General features: G+C 45.8%; 1 protein-coding gene across 4 annotated transcripts in view; it reads left to right on the top strand.

The window, feature by feature from the left end:
* CNKSR3 (CNKSR family member 3) overlaps positions 1-24443 on the top strand; it is a 56861-nt gene that overhangs the window by 25360 nt on the left and 7058 nt on the right. For all 4 annotated transcript variants that reach the window (XM_023758180.1, XM_014460106.1, XM_023758181.1 and 1 more), the window contains 8 exons: positions 4281-4483; positions 5004-5091; positions 10556-10597; positions 13123-13242; positions 15576-15635; positions 19980-20048; positions 20324-20470; positions 23098-23222. In XM_023758180.1, the coding sequence (XP_023613948.1) occupies positions 4281-4483; positions 5004-5091; positions 10556-10597; positions 13123-13242; positions 15576-15635; positions 19980-20048; positions 20324-20470; positions 23098-23222 (854 nt within the window). The remainder of the gene's footprint in view (positions 1-4280; positions 4484-5003; positions 5092-10555; positions 10598-13122; positions 13243-15575; positions 15636-19979; positions 20049-20323; positions 20471-23097; positions 23223-24443) is intronic.

Raw genomic sequence — 24443 nt, 5'->3', positions numbered from 1 at the left:
ATCCATTTATGCCAGCTATAAATCGGTGATCATTTTTGCCTTGAAGAATTCGTCCCCCGGGCAGTTAGTTCATGTGTACTTACACTTGGCCCTCGTGTCATAAAAGGGGTTTTTATGTAAACGCAGTTTGGCGGATGTTGATGTTATGATGGACAGGAAATGAATAGAATTAGAGTAAGGAAAAAACAAAGCCATTAGAAAGTTTTGGAAAGAAAAGGGCATATAGAATGGATAGGAACCTAAAACAGGGAACAGCTACTGGTTAAGATTCCAAAACCAGTGAGCAGATGGCCCACAAAGAACTGGTCCTGGGGAGAGAGCGAGGAGAGAAACCGCCTTTGTGAGCATTGACCTTGGCGGGCTGGAGGGACTTAGGGGAGAGACTTGGATTATGAGACGGAATCGGGGCCACTTCCCAGGGTTGAATTCAGAGTCTGAGCCCTGTTTCCTCCTTCTATCCCAGGGCCGAGGGCAGCAGGGACAGGCTGCTCTTTCCAGTAGGGTAGCTGTTGGCCACGTGACTCTTTCAATTACGATGAAATAAAATACAGTTCCTCAGTCACACTAGCTACATGTCAGGTGCTCAGTAGCTCCGGTGGCTACTGGCTACCATGTTTGGACAGTGCAGCTAGAGAACGTTTTCGTTATTGGAGATAGTTCTATGGAATAGCATTGGTCTGGAGGGTGCGATTGAGAGTTAATGATGTGCAATTGTAACCCATTTTCTTTGCCAAATCAACCAGACCCTAGTTACCTGAAGACCAAGGCAGGGACAGATGTATTTTCTTGAGGTCGATGTAGGCTGAGAAAGTGGATAAAGTTGGAATTAGTGCATGTGTTAAGTGATGCCACCTACATATGTGATTAAATGAAACAGCTATAATGCATCTACCCGCCCAGGGTGTGTCTGCACGCTCTGTACCCTTAAGATTATTCACTGGTCACCATTTACCCATGGGGCAAATCGTTAAAAAACATTACCCTTTTCTCTGGGGAGAAATCATGCAGGAGGAATAATCTTTGCTGGCAGTTGGTTTTAACTTGATCTTTCTTATGAGCTTATTAAATGCTTTCAGGAAAACATAAAGTATATTTCTTAGGTTGTAATTTAATCGATGAAACTCGATAAGCTGGTTTTGATTGTATGTCTCTGACACTCAAGAATGTTAGATCATGGACAGAACAAGTGGGAATGGGGAAAGAAGGTAGAAGTTGTGTTAATATCTCTCTTCCTGCCCCAGCCAGTTTGGCTCAGTGGATGGAGCATTGGCCTGCGGACTGAAGGGTCCTGGGTTGATTCTGGTCAAGGGCACATGCCTGGGTTGCGGGCTTGATCCCCAGTAGGGGGCGTGCAGGAGGCAGCCGGTCGATGATTCTCTCTCATCATTGATGTTTCTCTCTCTCTCCCTCTCCCTTCCTCTCTGAAATCTATAAAAAATATTTAAAAAAGATTTCCCTTCCCTAGAGTGTGTATAGTGTAAGGCACCGGAAGAGTGAGCATCTGTCTGTTCTGTTTTCTCCTGTCTCGTGTGTCTCTGCCAGACCAGGAAATGGCCCGAAGGCTGACTTCGAGTGGAGTGACATCTCTGCGGAGAGTTTTTAGTACACGTGTTGACTTTCGGAGGCTCATTTCCTTTCTTGCCCAGTTTGTATTTTCTTGATACCTTACCTTCAAGCAATTTGTGAAGGAGACAGGTTTTAGGGCAAAGATTGGTGAACATAATCAAATCTGTTCTGAGAAATTATTCCTTTTCTGTCTCTCATTGTGGGGCACTGAAGTCAATACTCCTTTCCTGGTCATGTTTCTATAGGAGAAGTTCTTTAAACTGATACCATCAGTTTGTTTTCTTGTTACCGTGGAATGGAGTCATAGGGAAAGGAATTTCCCTGCCTTTCTTTGCTCCACCTTCCCTTCTTTTAAAATTATTTTTTATTATAGCTTCATCTATTCATCCTTCCAGTCTCATAGCTTTTTTTTGGGGAGGGGGGAATAAAAAGAACCAGCAATTTGAGTGGAAATGAAAAGAACCAGTTAGTAAGAAGCTGTTATTTTAATATCAAATGTGGTAGGTTTGTAGGAGATTGAGGTTTAAAGCTTCTTGCAACACTAACATGCATTTAATCCCCTTAGAGTTCAAGAAGTAACTGCTGTGTGTAGTAGTGAAAGTTCCCAGTAACTTATGGTGACGTTGGCATTCAGAAAGCAGGCTTTTCTGCTTTTAGTTCAGATCGCTTGCTGTGAGTTGGCAGGCCGAGTAATTGAGCGAATGAAGGGACAGTTCCTTTCAGCGATAGTCACCAGTCCTTTAGGACAAGCTGTGTCATGTGGCTCTTTATCCATTTGCTTGTGAGTCTGATTCTCTGAATTGAAAGGCCATGATGCAAGTCCATCTTTTCATTTCTGTCTTCTCTATTCAAGGACAATTTCATATGCTGGTCTCTAGAAAAGGACAGTGAGGGGAAAACGAATGAATGGAAGGTTCAGGGAGAACATTTCCGTTAATACAGAGCACTCATTTTTATTATGACATTTGCAGTTTGTTTTTAAGGTTTGCAAAAGAGTTTTTAGTTCATGGATCTGGGAGCTTTTTTTCTTTGTATTGGTACCTAACTCTTTTTCAAGATTTCTATCTAAATTAAAAAATACTTTCTTGGGGGGGTGGGGGGGAAGAGCTCCCTGGTATATTTATGCTTTTGTTTATTGTGATCTTAAGACACGGCTGTCCTGGGGCGGTAGAGATTGGGGCTGTGAGAGGGGAGGGGCTAAGGGACAGCCTGGATCAGGGGACAGAGCATTGCTCAGACCGAGCGGGCCTGCTGGCCTCTCAGAGGGTGAGGCCTGGCTGGCTAACGGAAGCTTCGAACACAGTAGAGGGGATGGGGCAGGTCAGGAGAGAACTGGCGAGTTAACCAGGTCTTTGGTTAGAGCTGGATCTAGGATCACTGGCCACTGTCCTTTTTTCTTGTCCCGTTTTCTGCGTTATCACTTTGCTCTTCCTTGGGCAGGAGGTGTGGAAGGGGGGCATACCGCATCGCGACCGGAAGCTTGTACCCTCGTTGTGGATGGCGCGGATTTGAACCCCACCCCTACCACTGGTTAGCTGTGTAACTGCAGAACTTACCAAATGTCTCTGTCCCCCAGGGAAAACATCATTTCCACCGGCACGGGCTGTTTACCTGAGATGATTCTTGTCCAGCACTCAGCCCAGTTCCTGGCACAGAGGAAGTTGTCATGTGGGCCATGAGATTAGTCCCAGTGGTTAGACAGTACCATGTTCTTGCCGGGGGCTACTGCTGCCACAGTGTTAGGTACCCCAGAAAGGTCTTCACTTTTTGTTAAACTGACTAAACAGATGATAATACAGAGACTCGTCTCCCACCTCCTGCCAGCGTCATCTCAGATTGATGTGGTGTTTCCTGGAATTTGTTCTTTATCAGTCAGGGAGGCGAGGCAATATTGTCATGTGAAATTGATTTTTTTTAAAAAGCACCCAAGTAAGTGGGGCATCGTTCAGAAAGAACAGGGGCTAGAAGCTCCCGAGACGGAAATTACATCTCAGGTGAATTGACATTCAGTTAGTGCCGCTCTGCTTCTGGGAGAGTCTTCTGTGATGGAAACGCATCCACTCAGTCCCTGTTTTATTGCCTGCTGGGCTGGAGACACAGTGGTGAGCTGCGCACACAGCCCCGGCCCTCGCTGGCCCTGCATCCCAGTGAGGATGGCGGCAGCAAATACGATGGTTCAGGGAGGTGACAGGTGAGGCGCCAGGGGGTGACCTGAGGGGTATTGGCAATGTCTGCAGACATTTTTGGTTGTCACAACTAGGGAGGGGGGTGCTACTGCTATCTAGTGAGGATAGGACAGCTGAACATCCTGCCATGTACAGAATCCTCCTCCCACAACCCACAGAGTCATCGGACTTTCAGTGTCAGTAGGACCCAGGTTGAGAACTCTGCTCTAGATAGTCCAGGAAGCCTCAAAGAAGAGCGGGGACATTTGGGCTAATTTGGATGTTAGTGAGAGGGGCCTGTCCCTTCCAAGATCTGTCCAAAGACCATTTTGAAAGAGGAACTAACAAGAACAAAGCCCCGGAGGCAAGAGTAGGCTGGGGGAAGGACAGTGTGGCCATTCTAGGTGAGATCAGCACTGTGGATAAATGATAGAGGGCTTTGTGGCCATTGTAGGAGTTATTCAGGTTACTCCGTGTGCTTTTGAGTTATGATGAGAGTTTGGAGACGATTAATTGTTTCGCATTTTTGTTTGATTTTATTTTCCACAGAATTATGGCCTTGAAACCGACAATATGAAGAACTTGGTTCTGAAATTGCGAGCGTCCTCCCACAACTTACAGAATTACATAAGTAGCCGGCGGAAGAGTCCAGCTTATGATGGGAACACGTCCCACAAGCCCCCCAACGAGTTCCTGACTTCGGTGGTGGAGCTCATAGGCGCGGCCAAGGCCTTGTTATCTTGGCTGGACCGGTGAGTTGCGGGTTGCTAGACTGTCCTGTGAAAGCAGGGCCCGAGGGGCACAGAGGCCTGTGCTTCGTCTTAGGAGCACGAACCATCGTCCCGCTCCTTTGCCTCCCACGGGGCCTCTGCAGGCTGCTGGGTCAGAGGGAGGTCTCCAGGTCCCCTTTGAGAGTTACTGGAAAGTGACTGGCAGGGCCACATTAACCTCAGCCCAGAGAAGAGCGAAATTGTGCTCACGTGTTTGACTGACGTTAAACATTAATGATGATTTGGTCATATGAAGGCTGTTGGTTGACTTCTGAAGGGACGTTAATTCTCTTGGCTCATTTTTAATGTATTTTTTTTTGGTCTAGCACTTCTCTCTTTCCTATTCAGATGCCTGATTTGTGTGTTTTGAGAGGAATGGTTACATAACATAATTTAAGCCAGCCTGTTGAGGAGCTCTGCTTGTCGGCATAGTGCGGGATCCCAGTGGGGTCCCCTCCCCCACCCCCACCCTTTTTAAAAGAGAACATGTTTTGCCTTCTAGGGCCCCGTTTACAGGGATCACGGACTTCTCAGTCACGAAGAACAAAATCATTCAGCTCTGCTTGGACCTGACCACCACAGTCCAGAAGGTCAGTGCGTCGCTGTGGCCTCCTAACCGGTTTTTCCTCCCCTCTCCCTTTTCCTCTTCTTCACGGTTACGTGCAGGTATGAGGCATCATGCTTTCTCTCTCTCTCCGTTTCCCCCATTAGAACTGGGGAGAGATGAAAGCCTTTAAATTAGAGGCATTGAGTCGATGGTTTCTGAAAATGGAACCAAACCAGTGGCCTTCACCTTCTCTAATTTCAAAATAGTTGAGTGAATGGTCCTGCACTTTCTCTGAAATGTTTGAGCACTTAATTTTTTAAAAATAGAAATTCTGGAGTAACTAAATTTAACTATAATCTTTGTTCTTAGTCTTCCTTTCGTTTTGACCTCTGGTGGTTGGGTTTACCAGTCAGGATGGATGAGCTAGGTTATGATTCAGTAACAAATAATCCCCAACATCAGCGTGGAGAACCGCTGATCTAGATCCAAATGGGTCAGTTTGGGGAGGTGCTCCAGTGCTCTTCACTTGAGGACATAGGCTGGCAGAATAACCAGCATCTCCTGTTCCTTGTCCTGGGCAGAGAGACCATGGACCTCAGAGGATTGTACGCTGACGAATGTTCTCATTTGGAAACGACACGTGTCAGTTTCACTCACAACTCATTGGCCAGGCCTAGGGCCAGGAAGATGTGTATCAATCTAACTTTTAACTAGTTTCTGTGACCTGAACTTTAAAGTATTTCTTATTAGACCATCAGCTCCTAAGGTCACTTCTTGTCCTATTCCCTGGCACCTAGCAGACACTGTAAAATACTTTTGAATGGAGTTGAGGCTATACAATGTAAGGAAGAGGTTGTTCTTTTTTCACATTTCATTTGTTTCTAAAATTCTGATTCCACATTAGTTCCCACCGCTGATTTGGCAAAAAGTAGAGAATGTGCTTTGCTCATTGCTGCCTGTGCCGCGTAACAGGTGTAGTTCTGAAGGGCCGGGCACTTTCTTTTTGTTCCTGGAACATGGGGAGTGGAGTCTGGCTTTGAGGTCCAGTCCTGGGCAGCCATTGAACTTAAGGCACATGTGACTTCATCACTTGCTTTCCAGGCCATGTTCTTAGGAGCGCAGAACCGCTGAAGTGGCTCTGAGTTTCTGCTCTGTTTTACGATGTGTAAAGTAATCTTGACAAAGCCAGTCTGATACCACTCGCGGTACATTAATCACCCAGCCACCGAGTCCTGGCATTCGTGAGGGAAGATATTTATTTCTCCGACACCTTCAGCTTTCTTTTTCTTCTCTGCTTCCCTCTCCCCACTATATTCTGCCTCCTATTTTGATTTTTAAAAGAATTTACTTGTGATCAATGAAAAGGACAGTGCAAGAGTCAAAGTTAAACATTGTAATTGGCAAATGGGAATGTTTTGCTCATGAGTGTGTCAAACAATGGTTGTTGGTGCCAATTCAGTGCCAATAGGAGTCCCCAATTTGGGGTGTGGTGAAGAAGGAAAAACTACTTAGTGTAAAACAGCTCGATTGTGATAAAGCAGGGCTGTGAGGCAGCCCTGGGGCCAGGGCCCTCTCTGGCTAAACGGCTCTGCTCTGTCCTGCCGGTCTGCTGCATTCTGTGCCCGTCTGCTCTGGCTTCTCCCCGCTGGTCTGCTCCCCTCCTGTCCATCCAGACATCTTTGGTGTTTCAGCTCAGCCAGGGAAACAGTGTTCAGTCATTGATGGAAAGGGCAAGTGCACTCTCCTGAGCCAGAGAGGAGCTGGCTTATATAGACAGAAGTCCCTGCCCAGGTCTCTGATTGGTCTGTCTTCATGCAAATGAGGACTGCATATTCTCACGGTTTGCACTACCCTGATTGGTGAGAGTAAAGCTGCTCTGGTTGGTCAGAGCTGTGCAGCTCCGATTGGATGGCGAAAGCCTCAGTCCTATTGGTTGAAATAGGATTCTAGGAACTCCTTTATAAGGGCTGGCTCAGATGGCACGAACACAGTGCAGGCAGTCAGTGCGGTGCAGGCTTCTCCCTGAAGTGCCGTTTGTGTGAGAGACCCCTGTGTAGAAATGGCTGGTAGGTTCTGTTGTTTTGTTTTGTTAATTTGAGCCCAGTTAGCCACCAGGAGCCCTTTTTACTAGGTATCTTCTTTCTCAGCATTCACAGATGCCCTTGTGTTTTATTTAAAGGGTCCTAGACTGTTAATTCAGGCTACCCTTGCTCTAGGGTAGGGAGAGGAGGAGAAAGTGATGAAGTTGAAGGCTGAGGTGGCATTTGTTTTCAGGAGATGAATCTGCTTTGCCTAAGCAGGTTGGTGTTGGCTTTGTAGGCGTTTGGACTGTTCCTTCCATAAATATTTATTGATCACTTACTATGTGCCTACCACTCTTCGAGGCAGGAGGGATATCAGTGAATAAGCAGATAAAAAAGTGTCCCTGACTTTATGGAACTTACAGTCTCTGGGGGGAAAAGAAAAGGAAAAGATAAATAAGCAAAAATATAAAGTTAGAGGAGTTCTTAGGAGGGAAGGTACCGGAAGTATTAGAGTGGAATCCTGTTTTAGGCATGTGGCTAGAGTAACCCTTATGGCGAGGAGGACATTTGGGAAATCCAGCCAGTGTGACGCTGTTTGTCTGGACCGAATGCTCTTACTGCATCGTCTTAGGACGATGTGTTTTCCTTAGAGCCGTACAGGTGATTGTATGAGTGATGATAACAAGATCTCCCTCTGGGAGGTTGAGGTCTGGGTCCAGTTACCTCCGGAGCAGGGCACCCACTGAGTCTCCTCCTCATGTTCACCTGGCTTTGGGGTTTCATGACATCATGGTTTTTAAATGTCTGTTCAAATGAATGAGATAAGCTGGTGTTTAAAAAAGCTGGTGAGATTTTGTCTTTTAGGAGAAATTTAACCCAAATTTAAAGGATACTAGAGGTATTGTTTTGTTTGTTTGTGGTTCAAACCCTGCCTCTCCCCTTAATTAGCCCTGGGACCTCAGACAAGTCACTAAAAACGTATGAGCCTCAATTTTTTCATCTGTAAAATGGAAATGCTAATATTTACCTTACCCGGCGATTTGATGAGATTTCTACACGGTATTGTTGAGAAAAAATAAAGGGTGGGTGGATGGGGAATTGTAATAGGAAGATAAATAGTGACCAAAATATTTTTTTAATGTATGTATATATGTATTTGGAATATATACATGCACCCAAAAAACAATACACCAAGGACTATAGAAGCACAGTGGGGGGTTTGGGAGAAAAACTGAGTTTACCTTAGTAGGGAGGGAAGTGGAGCGAAGCTGTCCATCTATCCTCCCAAAATTGCGATGATGTGAAAACTGGAATCACAACGGCGAGAGCCAGGAGGACAGTGGCAGGTGCTGATTTCCAGTGTGGAAAGCGATGAGAAATGTAAAGCCCAAGAAAACAGTGGAAACAAGGCTAGCCCTGAAAACAGGCGAGGAGAAAGCCAGGAGGCCATTTTCTGCGTCCTGGTTGAGAATCGGTTGTGTACTGAGTGTCTGGCACATGTTACCACGTATACTTCTCAACAGCTCTCTGAGGCCGATTTGATCACCCCTGACTTCCAGAGAAAGAAACAGAGGCATGGGGAGGGGAAACAGACTCGCGGGCTCCTCAGGTAGTCAGAAGGCAGCATAGGGAAGGACGTGGAGGGAGGGGCCGCTGCTGGCTGCCCAGGCTGGGGCTCTGCCAGGCAGGCTGGCCCCAGTCCGCTGGGCCAGGTGACCGAGCAGTGAGACAGAGCTCAGCCCATTGTCTGGCTCACGAGGAGGGGACTTGGTTCCAGGACTCCTTTTTCCATTCCACGGCCTTCGTGCCAAACAGCTGCTTCCCCCGCACCCCCCGGAGGAAGGGGTGTGGGGGCCCACGTGCATGGCCGAGCCCTTTCTCACACCGACTCCAGCTGTTCCTCCCGCCCGTGGCCCTGTCACCACAGGGAGAAAGCCATGTTCTTGGTGGCTTCTCGGATCCCTCAGAGGATCAAGTATGAGGAGCCGTGAGGTCACACATCCACCTTGCCTCGTGGGTCCCGGTGCGTGGAGAGGCGCTCTCTGCCTGTGGGCGATTATCTCCCGGTGATGACGTGCTCATATCATTTCAGGATTTGTAGGGAAAGGTCATAAATACAAATGATTAGTTCCATTTCTGGCCTAAGAGCACAGAAGGGTTCTGTTTTTCTAGAGCTGACATTTAGTTAATGATCTGTCCTTCAGATGGTGTTGACAGGGGATGGGCCATCGTGGTAGTTGCTCGTTACGTGCCACCCTCAAATCGGAGGGGGAAAAGCGCAGTTTTGAGCTCTAATTGGTACTCATGTTTTATAGAGGCTGTTCCCGTGGTTAGAATTTATATTAGACTCACAGTGTAGAAATGCATTTCTCAGTTTCTTTTCATCCCCCTTTTCTCACTCGGCTGCTCTTTTCTATGATTGTTTCTCACATGTGTACCAGGGAGAGACATTTTTGGAAAAATGTAAGAGGACCCTGAAAATCACCTAGGGTAGAAACCGGTAGCTCTTTCCATCCCCACTCCCGCGTGACCTCACATGACTTGGTGATTGAAGGGAAACTGACAATTCCAGCTGAGGTGATTAACATCCTCCATGTATGTCAGACAATTAGCATCTTCCCTAGAATGCCCCGGCCTGGGATTATACTTAGTGGTGCTGAAAAAACGGAAGAATGGCGCTGGCCTCCCTTTTCTTCTGCACGCACGCGGCCTCCTAGTCTGGAGTCCTGGGCTGCAGCAGGTTGTAGAAACGGAGGGAGTTTCGCTTTGGCTGCTTCTGGACAGGACAATGGTGGTTCCTATAATCAGCTAACCCGGTTCATGCAGCTTCAAGTCTTTTGTTCTTAAGCTGAGTAAATAATGCTTTGCGTTCCAGCCCTTTATTTAACGTCATTAATAGCATACCTCAAGACCACATTTTTGGCACTGGGTTAAATGAATGTTTTGTTGAACCCTTCTCATCTGTTAAGGACAGAAATATCTGATGTAATCTCAGTGGTGCTTAAAATAAACGTTGGTGGCTGAGCCCTTATTTGAAAGCTATTCTTATAGGCAGGCCCAGAGCTAACGACGCCTGGCTTGTTGGTCCCGTGCTAGCTGAGCCCCAGGGTCGCATTTGGGAGCCTTCGTCAGGTTTCGTGGACCTTGGCTTCTGTCTTACTCTCCACACGGTCTGGCAGGTGGATCTCAGCCCAGTGATTTTTGTAGGTTTTTAGGTTAATCAGTCAGATGGGTTCCTGGGTTGAGAAGGCCTTTGCATCATGATTGAGCAGAGCCTTAGGAGGAGTCGAATGGCCATTCCATTCCCACTCTGCCCTCTCCATCCAGGTCTTTCTTCCATCCATCCTTCTGTCCACCCAGACTTCTCAGACTGCAGGGTTGGGGACATGTTGGGGACCATCTTGGCTGATAGCTTAAGCCAATAGTTTTAGAAAAATTTTAGTTCTTGTATTTAGTTTTCATTTTTCTTCTTCCCTTCTTTAGGATTGTCTCGTAGCAGAAATGGAGGATAAAGTTCTATCCGTAGTAAGTATACGTTCTCAAAGTTACTGCAAAATTCCCTTTCCCAAAACAGTGAGAATTACAGGAATTAAAGCAAATGCATTGTGGTCTGTTACTTCAGGATATACTTTGAAATATTGGCTTTCGGGATATGGGTCTATTCATGTACATGGAAAGGGAAGAATAAAAGTTACTTAACAACAAGACCAACTACTGTGCAAATTCCTGTGCTGAACTTGGATATATTGGGATCGCTCTTCTGCTTTTTGTTTTTTCCTATGAACATTTCATCAGTGTGCAGTTTTACTTAAATGGATGGCTAGCCTGTTAATCAGGGTGACACTGATCTGCCGATTTTACTTGAGGACGGTTTTGATTAAAAAAAAAAAATTCTTGGCAAAAGCCTTCTGATGCGGGGGATGTACTGTGGCTGTTTAATGGCATTTTGTAACTATTCATCATCGCTTCCTCCTTTTGACATGAGCTAGCCTGTGCTCTTTTGATAAGGCCTTGCTCCTACTGATGTTGAGGAATTTAGCAGTGAAACTGCTATAAATATATTTTCCATAAATAGGGAGGCTAAACAAATTGGAGGAATTAAAAAAGTGTCACTTGTTGGATTCTCCCCCTTGGGAAAAAAATCACTCGTTGGAATTTCCTGATTGTTTTGGTTGTTTAATTTTGAAAGGTTAGATGGATCTGATTGGAGGGAGTGACCACATTGTCCACTATGATTTCTACACGGAGACCATTGACGAGGGATCCTCACATTGTCTCCAGATTTCACTCTGTCAGTGTTTAGCATTCAAAGAATGCGAGCATCACCATCGTCAAAAAAGATCAGGGACCTGAATTTAAAACACAAAAACTATAAAACTCCTGGAAAAGGAACAAGAGACATTCTAGGTGGCCTGAGGTTTGGTGACGAGCTTTGAGGTACAACACCAAAAGCATGAACCATGGAAGACAAATTGACGAGCTTAGACTTCAGTAACATTTAAAACTCTGCTCCATGAAATGCAATAAGAGAAGGAAAAGATAAGTTCCAGACCGGAAAAAGTATTTTAAAAACACATATCAGATAGAGGAGTTGGATCCAAAATATACAAAGAACCCTCAAACCTCAATAATAAGAAAACGAACAATGCAATTAAAAAGTGGGCAAAAGATCTGAGCAGACACCTCATCAGAAAAGATGTACGGCTGGCAAAGAAGCATCAGTAGCGATGTTCAACATCACGTCTCATTAGGGAACTGAATTAAAACAAGACCCCACTGTACACTGAGTAGAATAACTAAAGTTCAAAACACGACAACACCAGACAGTGGCAAGAACGTGGAGCAACAGGAACCCTCACCCGTTGCTGCTGGGAATGCCGCATGCTCCAGCGCTTTGGGAAACAGCCCGGCAGTTTCTTACAAAATTAAATATACTCTAACCCTGTGATCTAGCAGTTGCAATTCTAGGTATTTATCTGAAAGAATGAAACACTTATATCTACAAAAACTTGCACAGAATGTTATAGCAGCTTGGTTCATAACTGCCCAAACTTGGAAGCAACCAAGGTGTCCTGCAGTAGTTGAATGGATAAACAAACTGGTCCATCCACACAATTTATTGCTGAAGAGTATTTGGCAATAAAAAGCCATGAGCTCTCAAGCCATGAAGAGAGATGGAGAGACCTTAAATGCATGTTACTAAGTGAAAGAAGCCAGTCTGAGAAGGCTACATGCTGTATAATTATAACTATTTGACATTCTGGAAATGACAAAACCATGGAGACTAAAAAGATCAGTGATTGCCAGGGATTCATGATGGGGGAGGGGGAGAGAGATGACGAGGTGGAGCACAGGCGATTTTTTGGGCAGAGAAACTATTCTGTATGATATTGTCATGGTGGATACAGGATACCATACAGTTGTCAAAACCCATAGACCTGTACAGCACAAAAGAGAACCCAGTGTCAACTGTGGACTTCAGTTCATCATAATCTCTCAATATTGGTTAATCAACTGCAACAAATGTAACACTAATGCAAGATGTTAACGATATCTTGTTATTATTAATTATACTATAATAATATAACTATTGGAAACTGGGTGGAAAAGAAAGTATGGGGGAACTCTGCACTTTCTGTTCAGTTTTTCTGTAAACCGAGAACTGCTTGAAAGACAAAACCGATGAAAATAAAACAGGGGCAGGTAAAAAGACTTGACCCTTGTCACTATTTGGTATGCAGAGAATGTGAATGATCACTAAAAAGTTATAGAGGGCTGGGAATCGATTCTCTGCCTGCCAGCCGGTGCCTGAGTGGCTGTAAACGAGATAATAGGAAAGCTGCCCTTTTGAGGCAGAGCTGAGAGTGGCACATTCCCACAGATGCTGATAAACATGGAGTTACAGTGCCGTGCGTTCATGGAGCGGTTGTGGAAATGATTGCCGGCCAGAGCTAAAGATGATAGGCGAAGCGCGTTGCTTTAAAACTCAACTCCAGATAAACCTGGTTAATGATTGAGCCTTTCCTGACGCTTTGCCTCTCCAACTCTAGGTCAAGGTTTTGAATGGCATCTGTGACAAAACAATCCGCTCTACCACGGACCCTGTCATGAGCCAGTGTGCGTGCCTGGAGGAAGTCCACCTGCCGAACGTCAGACCCGGGGAAGGCCTGGTAAGCACGCTGGCAGCAGTCACACGCCGTCATGTGTGAAAGCCTTTTCATGATGCCCCCTTGCTTTCACTAGACCGTCTCCCGTCATGTCGCTAGGAATTTGCCATCTTGACCTGTTTGGTAGGTTTTGTGGCTTCAAAGTATAAAAATAAGATCTGACTTTGGGTGGTGGTCACATGGTGCAATATACAGATTTGTAGCATCGAAATCCACGCATGTTCATGTGGGCCAGTCTCACCCCAATCCATTAAATAAGTAAAATTTAAAAAATAATAAAAATAAATAAGGTTGAAAACTGCCCACTCAGACCTTGAAGGGATTGTCTCCACAGCTTTCCTTCGAGGACTTAGCCATGCAGGGACATAGACAACAGTTGCACAGAGGAAAGCTGGTCTCTGGGTGCAGAGCAGCCTGTGCTCCCCAAGTGTCAGCGCTTAGGATGGAGGAGAGGAGGCTGCTTGGAAGGAGTGACTCTTAAAAAAACACTCAGAAATGCTTCACTGGTCATGTCTGAGCGCTGTAACACCAGGCCCCGAGAATACACACAGGCAGATGCCTCGCTGCCTAGCTCAGCGCCTGGACACCTGGATTGCCCGGTCCCTGGCATGCAGCCCATGCGCTTAACATGCTGAAGTTTAAGTGAAGAAACCCTGAGGCCCATGGGTGAGCTTAGAGGCTTTCGGTCAGGGTTTAACACCAGCCGGCAAATGATTTAACCTCTTTACGTGGCGGTTTCCTCCTCGGTCAAAAGAGAATAATAATAACAGGGTTGTTGAAAGCATTAAGTCAGATGATGGCTGCTGAGTGCCAGATGCTGGACACATAGTACAGGTGCAGTGGTTGGTGGCTATGGCTACTGTAGCTGCTGTGGAGGGAGAGGAGGAGGAGGAGGAGAATGGGGAGGAGCCAGTGAGGAACAGGTGGAGGAGGGAGAATAGGAGGAGGAGGGAGAGAGAGTGCCTAGCAGCTGTGTGGAGATATCAAGGCAGTCTCTGCTCTCAGACAGAAAACCAAAAAGCAACCCAACATCGACAAGCCCTCATTCTCATTAAGTAGAACTATGTATGCGGAGACTGCTCAGCTTCAGAGTGAATGGTGGATTATAACAGACTGGGCAGGAAGGTTTCTTAGGGGGAGTTTATAGGTACATGAAGCGGAGAAATGGCCTGAGTGGGCAGAAATGGAGCTGCCATTTCAGACGGTAAAGTTATGGCAGTGCTCTGGGCGGAGGAGTACTGCATGTGGGGAGAAGCTGCTCACTCTGAGGATGAAAGCAACCAGAAAGGAGAGGAGTGGGGAGACCCTGAAGGTGTCATATTTGAGGAGGTTCTCATTGGAGAGGGTGTGGGTGGCTGAGTAGGGCGAGTTCAGGGTCAAAATGACTTCTTGGGAGGATCTACGCTGTTGTGGTATTGATACCTATTTGAGCCACTACTCTTTGCCCAATCAACTTTCTGCTCTCTTTCCCCATCTTATAAAAGCTCAGTAGCCCAACCGGTGTGGCTCAGTGGTTGAGCATCAGCCTGTGAACCAGAAGGTCACGGTTCGATTCCCAGTCAGAGCACATGCCCGGGTTGCAAGCTCGATCCCCATCGGGGGCATACAGCCAACCATGATTCTCTCTCATCATTGATGTTTCTCTCTCTCTCTCTCTCTCTCTCTCTCTCTCTCTCCCCTCCTTCCTCTCCCAAGTCAATATAATCAATAAAAATATATTTTCTAAAAAGTTCAATAAACATTTTTTTATATCTGACATGTCAAACTGCAGAAACGTGTCCTCGCTGACATGGCGAATTCACTTCTGAGTGTGCCTCGAAGGCCCTTTAGGAAGGAGTGTATGTATCTTAAAAACGGAAGGGTGCCTGCTCCTAGTTTACTTCCTCTGTAGTGTTGGTAACCATCTTCGTTCATAATCCTGGTCTGGGTTGTTCGTGGCTTGAGTAAGTCCCCTGCCACGACTGCTGATCTCAAATGTAACTGACTATATTGTGTCGCCAGACAAAGAGGTGGTCAGGAAAGAACAGTCCTCGTTTGAAAGGCCTCATTCATGCTGCGGGGCTGAGAAGATTCCTTCCAAGTCCCCAGAGCTATGGCAAAATTCGGGGTGCCTGGGACACAAGCGACAGCATCAAAGAGATGCCGCTTCCCATTGCTTTCACGAGTGTTTCGGTTGGCGTAGCTGTCCTTCGCGGCTCTCAGGGTCGTGTTTCACAATGTTTCAGGAGGCTTAACAATGAGTATTGTTCTGCAGGGACTGCCTTTAATGTTTGATAAGCTCAAGTCCCACTTGCGGCTGCATTTCTGAATGTTAATGTATTTGTGACTCCCTCTAGGGCATGTACATCAAATCGACCTACGATGGACTGCACGTGATCACTGGAACCACGGAGAACGTAAGTGCCTGTCCGTTAACTGGAAGAGCTATTGGATGTTTAAGCCAATTAGACACAGAGACCCACGCTTTTCATTTGAATGTGTGCCCGCTGTTTTGTTATCTGTAGGGAGGGCGTGGGTGCCCGTGTTGCTTATTTCTGTTGCTAGTACACACTGCTTATCACCAGCTGCTGTCAATTTATTATTTAAATTGCCCTTTATTGCTCTTGTTCATGTACCTTGCCCAGTTTCTACCCCCACCCCCTTGTGTTAAGTATTCCTTTTGCACCCTGGAAGTGTTCATGCGTGAATACAAAAACAATGATCTCTTTGCTGTCGAGAATCACTCAACAGAATTGGTAAGCAGATGTGTAAAATATGGTGTGTGTTTTTGGTTCAGTGGAATTTATGTGTCACCAAAGCAACTATTTTGGGATGTTTGCATGACATAGATTCTTTTTGTAGAGTTGTTTTTCATAATATTTGGCATGATAATGCAATTTAGGTCCCCCCCAGCCTTTTGAATAGAAAGAGCAAGGCTATTTCTACTGCAAGAGACTTTGTACACTGTCATCTTTCTTTTGGAAATTCTGCTACATGAATGGTATTTCTTTATAGCCCTTCAAACATTTTGAATTTGTGAGAAGTAGAGCTAAGTGAATGCTTTTTTTTTTTTGGCAACCTATAATATGGCTAGCTTTTAAATGACATTGATATGAAACTTAGAGTGTTTGACTAGCTTCCAGGATCTGTGTAAAGGAAGCCTGTGTCTGTGGAATTAATCTACTGTTTAATCAACTAAGACAAGAGGAAATGATTTCTTAAAATAGAAGAAGTTTGGTACCGACTTTCTAATCTGGTGAAAATATGTGTTGAATTTAGAGCTTCAGCTGCTAGGTCTTTTGATAAAATAAAATGGCATGAACTTTGATGAGAGTTTGTGACACACAGTTGATTTTTGTAGTAAGAAAATGACATTGCTTAAGGCAGTCAATGAATTATAGATAAATTGTGTGGTTCTGGCAGATGGAAAAGTAGAAGATGGTAGTGTCTTTAAGCGTTCTCTGTTGAGCTATACTGAGAACCACTGGGAGGTTTTTTTTTATTGAATGAGAGATATGGGAAGGGGAAGAGAGAGGGGGGGGGGAGAGAGAGAGAGAGAGAGAGAGAGAGAGAGAGAGAGAGGAGGCATTGATTTGTTATTCCACCTATTAATACATTCATTGGTTGACTCTTGTATGGGCCCTTATCAGGGGTCTAGCCTGAAACATTGGCATATCGGAACGACACTCTACCCGGCCTGGGCATCACTAGGAATTTTTATACCACCTCACCTGATAGGCAGTAACAGTACTGCTTTTAGGCTGGGGAGGGTGCAAAAGAAAAATATGCATAAGGATTACACAGTTCATCTCTTATCTTTATCTGGCATTTTTTATATTTCAGCTGCACCATGACAAGAATATATTCGTGTACCGCTCAGTGCATTGTTTTAGGGTTGGATGGATTCAGAAGGACGGTGAATATTATTTCAGTTTTTTGAGGTGAAGTTTTGCACTGGCGATCTGGTGATTGAATTAACAACCAGACCTGTGTGGTTCCAAATTCTCTCTGGTCCTGAAGCCATTTCAATCTTAGATATATGTGTAGAACACTATAACATTTTTTCAGAAGGCACAAAGATTTTTTGTCTTCAAAATGCACCCCCCTTTTGTTTGAAGGATGAGAGTTGAATGGGAGACTAAATAAGTTGCTTTTGAACCAAAGGAAATCTCAAACGTCATGATACATTTCCTAGAATTCCTACCAGACTCATAAGACTGGATGAGTGATTCAGGGTAGTTGGTCCAAGTCATCCAGAGAGAGGTGGTTTCCATCCAGTTAAAGGTAAAAAAAATGAACACTTGTCTTATCCTATTTGGTAATCCATTTGAGAATGTCATTCATTCTTTCAGACTTTTAGCCATATTCACTGAGTTCCTGGAATGTGCTGAGCACTCGCTAAGACTTGTAGATGAGGGTGGGAGGTTAGGTAAGAGTCCACTGCTCATGGGCTTCATCTGGATATTTTACCGTTCATGCTGGATGAAAGTGCCAGCCACGGGCCAGCTTTCCAGCTGTCACTTAAGCTCTCAGTGACTTCACAGTCAGAATGTCTTCATGGAAGCCTGTGGTGGGTGGTAGTGGGCAGAAATCAGCCACTGCATTGCCAAACCCATGGTTTCCATAGTCCTCTACCTTGGACTCCAGGCTGAAGCAATGCCAGGGGCCATCTCAGTCCCCCAGTCCTCCCCCCCGCCTTTGTTTTGGAGGTTATCTGAGAAGCCACTGTAATTTTTTCAAGGTCAGGCTGAACAGTATCTAGTGATTCTCTATCAGGCTTCTTTTTTGATGTTGGTCAAAACCTTTACAGGAGTCTTGACATACTCCTGTCCCCCCTGGCCCCCTGAGATGAGGTGGGCATTAGATTAGCTTCTGAAGAATGGATACATTCTTCTTCAGGTCATCACCCTTCTGCCGCAAACCAGAACAAGCATCGTTTTTCAGCAGCCCGCCTCCTGGTGAAGATAGGCAAGGGCTGTTGCCCTGGGGAGACTTTTGGTATCGGGCTCTCTCTTTACCAGTGTTCTGCCAAGCGCAGCCCTTAATCACTTGGTAGGTCATTTGAGAAATGAATGCATGGAGATCCTTAGCAAGGGGAGTCAATTCAGGACATTGGCTTGTTTTTTTAAGATTGCACATCTGTAAACAGGGGCTCCCTGGCCTCAAGGCCATCTTTTATAATGTGATGCTTACCTTAAAGGAATCGTTAGCCCAGGAAGATGAACTGGAAAAGTCGGTCTGTCTCTGTGGGTTAAGCACCTGACACACAGGGCAAGAAGGAGCATTGACACGTGCATTTATTTTTAATTCTCTCAAGAGAGAGATTGGAGTGAGGCCAGCTCCCTCTGCTCTCCACCACGCTAGTCTCTCAGGTGAGGCGCTGCTGGTTGTCATGGCAGCATGTTAAATGTTTTTTACAAACAACAGTCACACCTGTGCTTTGTGTTGGACCTAAATGAATCAAAGGGAACGTTTCCTCAGTTTCATGCTGCTTTTGCTCATTTCTTGTTGAGCCTGTCACAACAGTTGAGTGAGAAAATAAAGCAAGTATGTCTTGAGTTTAGTTCAGAAGCCCCACCCCCGGCCCTGTTCAGAGGTGCTATTTTTTTTTTTAAGGAGAGTTGTAAATTGTTGGTGATTCAGCCAGTTATATAAGGTACCAAATAAAATACTCTGGCCTAGACAACATTTGACTATCATTTGAAATCAAAGGCTTATCTTTTCCTTCTCTTTTGTTCATATAATATATCTTCTTTAAAAAAATATGTTGTTGTTGTTTTTAATTGATTTCAGAGAGAGGAAAGGAGAGGAAGAAAGAGTAGAAACATTAATGATGAGAGAGAATTACTGATCAGCTGCCTCCTGCATGCTCCTTTGCCTCCTACATGCTCCTTGGGGATAAAGCCCTCAACTCAGGCATGGGCCTGAACCAGGAGACCTCTTGGTTCATGGGTTGATGCTCAACCACTGAGTCACACCAGCCAGGCCATATAATATATTTTAATTATAAATGATTCTAGTTCAATTAAATGAGCAAAAATACTATGGAAAAATATTTTACAAGTAGATTAATCAATATATCTATATGTACACACATGTGAATATATCTATATTTGCAAATTTTTAATAAACTATTATTTGGCAAAACAAAGTCTGGAAGTTTGTTTTGACACCTGAAATGTGTTTATTTTGAATTCAATCTGAAAATGAAAAGAATTTAAACTTGTCTCTAACAAATTTTTCTCTTTTCACCGTTTTTCTATTCTAATACCACTGTGACAACCTGTAAAACAAGGTTGAGGAACCATAAGATTTAGCTTTAACAATCACTTACTAGGAGGTGGGATGACACAGTGATGGAGTGATGGTCTTCACATGTTAAACAGTAGGTCAGCTTTCACAAGATTAACTTTGTTAAGAGTAAAGGTGAGGTGTCTTTTAGATGAACCACTGGCTTTTGTCAGCTCATCATGTCGTCAGTGTGCCCCACTCTCTGGTAGGTGATGTGACTCTGGCTGTTGTAACTGGCAGATTGTCTGTTATAACAGACCCCGGATAAAAGATAACACAAGTATTCATTCGCCATGTTCTACAGACGATGTAGTTGCAGGGAACACATGTACACCATGTAATAAATTTCTTGAGAAAATTATATTTCCATTGCTCATTGTCTACAGAAGAAAGAAGGAGGAAGAAGTGAAAGCAGAAAGAAATATAAAGCTTAAAAAAATAAGACGCGTCTCTCTGTTTGTTCCTAATAGTCTCCTGCAGACAGATCCCAGAAGATTCATGCTGGCGATGAAGTCATTCAGGTTAATCGGCAAACTGTGGTGAGTTTTTCACTGTGAATTAAGACTTAATGTTCCCCTCTAGAACTTTTAACTAAATCCAGAGCCATTGTGCTTGACTTTTTAAATTTTTCACTTTATATCCCATTTTCCATCATTCTAAGTAGTGCTAAGATGAACATATTTGTATCAGCCTATTTGTATCTATTTGCTCACCAATATGTCTCTATCCTTGAGACACATTCATAGATTATATTTTATTTTTTTTTGGCCTTATTTCTGAGTGAGTCCCCTCTCTTCGTTTTCTGTCTTTGAAGGTGGGATGGCAGCTAAAAAACCTGGTGAAGAAATTGAGGGAGAATCCCACCGGAGTCGTGTTACTGCTGAAGAAGCGCCCCACGGGTTCCTTCCACTTTACCCCCGCGCCCCTGAAAAACCTGCGCTGGAAGCCGCCTCTCGTGCAGGTATGTGGTCCGTTCCCATTGGCGGGGGTAAGCCTTCGCCTGGTGGCAGGGCCTGGACAGTGCTAAGTGTCTGAATTGTCCCCAAAAAGCAAGATGAGAATTGGGAGGAGCTTGGTGTCAGGAGTCTGAGCATGCGTAATTCTCCTGGAACCCTACTTATATGAAAATACAGTCTAGCTTTGCACCGAACAATGTAGTAGCCACTCGCCACGTGTGACTATTTAGATACAATTAACAGTCCCGTTCCTCCGGCTCACTGGCCACATTTCAGATGTTTGGGAGCCACCTGTGGCTGGGGTCTGCCTTCGCTGCACCAAGTTCATTCTCGGCCCTCTCACTCACTTTCAATGCACACTGACATAAGGTTTCCAGTTTCAAGGCTAACCTTAGAGAGACCACGTGGGGCTGAGTTTGGGCGTGGGGGGATGGGGGTGGGGGGGTGGGGGGACGGTGGGAATAATCCACAAGGTGCAAGCAGTCATCCATTGTTTAGACGTCGTTTAGAATTGCCAGTCTTGGGTGATAATAAGAAGCAGACCGAGTTTTAGCGAGTTTTATTATTTACATCAGTCCTTAGCCTTTGTTTCCTAAAACATGGATGAAAAGCAACGACATTTGAATGCCCTTTGCCCTTTTCTAAGATTAGGATGGCAATTTGTATGTAACTGATTTTTTGCCAAATCTTCAACTGGAAGGAACGGTAGTAATCTCAAGCCGTCCATTTGGATACTTGGTGATGCACAGAACACTGGGAGCGCATTTACTGTGTTCCGTGTGTGTGTGTGTGGTGTTAAATAACAGGACATGGAGGGTGGAGCAAGGAGGGGCATGGAATTCAAATCCCTTCTTAAGTAATAAGTGAGCATATCAACCTCACCCCTGATGCTTCTGTGTGCATTGCTCAGTCCAAGGTGTAACATCTTTCAATTTTGGGGGATTCTCAGAAAGTGGTACATGACATCTCAGAGGTCTTCCTTCATCATTGGCAGATGATGGGTTGACTGCCAGCTGCTGGGTACCCAGAACAGAAGTCAGGCTCTGAAGAAGGGGAGAGAGGGGTGGGCCGGGTGGGTAAGGCACCCTTCCCGTGGAGGTGGGAGCACTTTGGAGCCTGGAACGCCAGGCGGGGTTTGGCAGATGGGCAGGCATGTCCTAGAGGAGACAAACGCTATTGTTGAGGCGCACCCACAAATGCCATCGGGGAAGGGTGTGTCTGACGCAAGGTTTCCTAGAAGCAGAACGTGTGACAGATGCTTGTGAAACTGATTTCTGAGGACATGTGCTTCAGGTGAGGGAGGAAGGCAGGCAGATAAGGAGCCGGAAGCCAGCAAGGTAGCGTCTCAGGTATAGCCTAGCCTCAGCCTGTTATACAGGTGGAACCACAGAGCCACCGGCTCCTGTAGCTGTGCTCAGAAGGGGAGCTGCCAGCCGAGGGCTATTCTCCAGAGATGGGGACAGCTTTTAGCAGCCGACTCATGGCAGCTGGGCCCGCTGGGCCTGTGGGTATACGGGCACCACAGCCCTCCTGCAGGAGTGTGTGATGAGACATGCCCCCCACCCCAGCCAGGTTTTGTGACAGGTGTTGGGGGGAAGACCATATTCACATAATTTTTATTACAGTACTAGAGGCTTGGGGCATGACATTCATGCACTGGGGGGCGAGGGGGGTCCCTCAGACCGGCCTGTGCCCTCTCGCAGTCCAGGACCCCTTGGGGATTTCCGCCTGCAGCTTAGGCCCGCTCCCTGGGGAGTGGGCCTAAGCGGGGGGGGGAAAAAATCCCCCTTGGGGTCCTTAGAGCTGCCTTAGAGGCAGGAGAGGCTCCCACCACCTCTGCTGCACTCACCATCCATTAGTCCGGCTTCTGGCTGAGCAGTGCTCCCCCTGTGGGAGCTCACTGACCACCAGTGGGCAGTTCCTGCATTGAGCACCTGCCCCCTGGTGGTCAGTGCTCATCATAGCACCAGTTGTTCCACCGTTCAGTTGATTTGCATACTAGGTTTTTATTATATAGGATATTATTCTATTTTATTATTACTTATTGTTATTAATCTATTACTGTGCCTAATTTATAAATTAAACTTTTCATAGGTATGCATGTATAGAACAAGTATAGTTTACATAGGGTTTGGTACTGTCCAAGGTTTTAGACATCCACCGGGGGTCCTGGAACATATCCTCCTGCATAGACAGGATGGTGCCCAGATTGTCTGAGTTCGAAGCTCACGCTCCCAGTCAATGATAACATAGCGATTTGTATTCACTCACTCGGCCAATCCTCACTGCCACCCTGTGCAAGAGGTGCTGTCAGTATGGCTGTTTCAGAGGGGGGAACGGAGGCACGGGCGGTTACATTATTTGCTCAGAGCTAGGATTTTAACCCAGGCACCCGGTTTGCGAACCTGTTTCTCACTAAGCATCTAGTCTTTCGGGACTCCCAGTGAATGGTGAATGTCTCAGAGACAAAGCAAGCTGAATGTTGCTAATAGCTGTCAGCACGCACCGATCTGCGGCCTCGTTACCCGGGGTGGGGAGTGGGGGAAGGTGGCGCTGGCTTTGGGGAGGGGAGACGAGCGCCAAGAGCATTCTCGGAGGTCACCTCCACCCTGTGCACCTGCTCCTATTCCAGACCTCGCCTCCGCCCACCACGTCCCAGTCTCCCGAGAGCACCATGGACACCTCCCTGAAGAAGGAAAAGCCGGCCATCCTGGACCTGTACATCCCTCCACCGCCGGCCGTGCCCTACTCTCCCAGGTAGGTCCCTGTCCGGTCCCTGTCCGTGCGTGTGGTGCGCATGCCACCTGTTCGTGGAGAGTCTGAGTGGGTGTGAAGATCATGAAGAGAAGAAACATTGCTGAATTCCATGTGACAGGGCTGAGTCTTAAAATTGCAGTTCAAGAGTGCGATCCTAGGAGTGGGGGCTAGGGGTTGGGGATGGGGGGGTGGATGAAGGTGGTCACAGGTGCAAACTTCCTGTTATAAATAAGCCCTGACCTGGCCGGGTGGCTCAGTCGGTTGGAGCCCTTGTCCAAAAGGTGGTGGGTTCAATTTCCCATCAAGGGCATGTACCTAGCCCTGGCTGGTTTGGCTCAGTGGAGAAAGCCTCGGCCTGTGGACCTAAGGGTCCTGGTTTCGATTCCAGTCAAGGGTATATGCCTAGTTGCAGGCTGGATCCCCAGTAGGGGCATGCAGGAGGCAGCCAATCAATGATTCTCTCTGATCATTGATGTTTCTCTCTCTCTCCCTCTCCCTTCCTCTCTGAATCAGTAAAAATATATATATTTTTTAAAAAGGGCACATACCTAATTTGCAGGTTTGATCTCTTGTTAGGGCAGGTATGGGAGGCAACCAATTGATTGATGTTTCTCTTTCACATTGATGTCTCTGTCTCTCCCTCTCCTTCCCCCTGCCCCTCCCCTGCCCCTCCCTCTTCCTTTCCCTCCCTCCCTTTCTCTCTTCCTCTCTCTCTAAAATTCACAAATACATATCCGCTTTGAAAAAAAAAAAAGAAAAAGAAGTCCTGGAGATGTAATATACAGGATGGTGACTAATTTCCAATAATGTCATCTTGCATATGCAGGTTGCTGAGAGAGTAGGTCTTAAAATCTCTCATTACAAGAAAAGAATGTGTAACTGTGTGAGGTAATGGATGTTATTTAAACTTATTGTGGTGATCATTTCTCTCTCTCTCTCTTTCTCTCCCCCCGAAATCATGTTCTACACCTTAAACTAATACAATATTATGCCAATTTATATTTTGATAGAAGGGGAGGGGGTGCTGTGATTCTTAGGGGGAAGTGTAGGGACAGACCCATGTTTCAGGGGCCTTGTCTCTTTGCAGTTTGGTGGGGAAGGGGCTCCTCACAGAAGTATGTGTTCTTGGGAATGCACTGTTTGGCTCCTCCCTGGATGTGGAAGGGGTGTTTGGGTCCCTGAAGCTGAAGTTTCACGAACTACATGTAAATTCACCTCTGG

Source organism: Myotis lucifugus, unplaced genomic scaffold, assembly GCF_000147115.1.
Source record: "Myotis lucifugus unplaced genomic scaffold, Myoluc2.0 scaffold_125, whole genome shotgun sequence".
NCBI lineage: Eukaryota > Metazoa > Chordata > Mammalia > Chiroptera > Vespertilionidae > Myotis > Myotis lucifugus.
The sequence above is the reverse complement of the archived record's forward strand: the minus strand, read 5'-3'. Positions and strand labels throughout refer to the sequence as shown.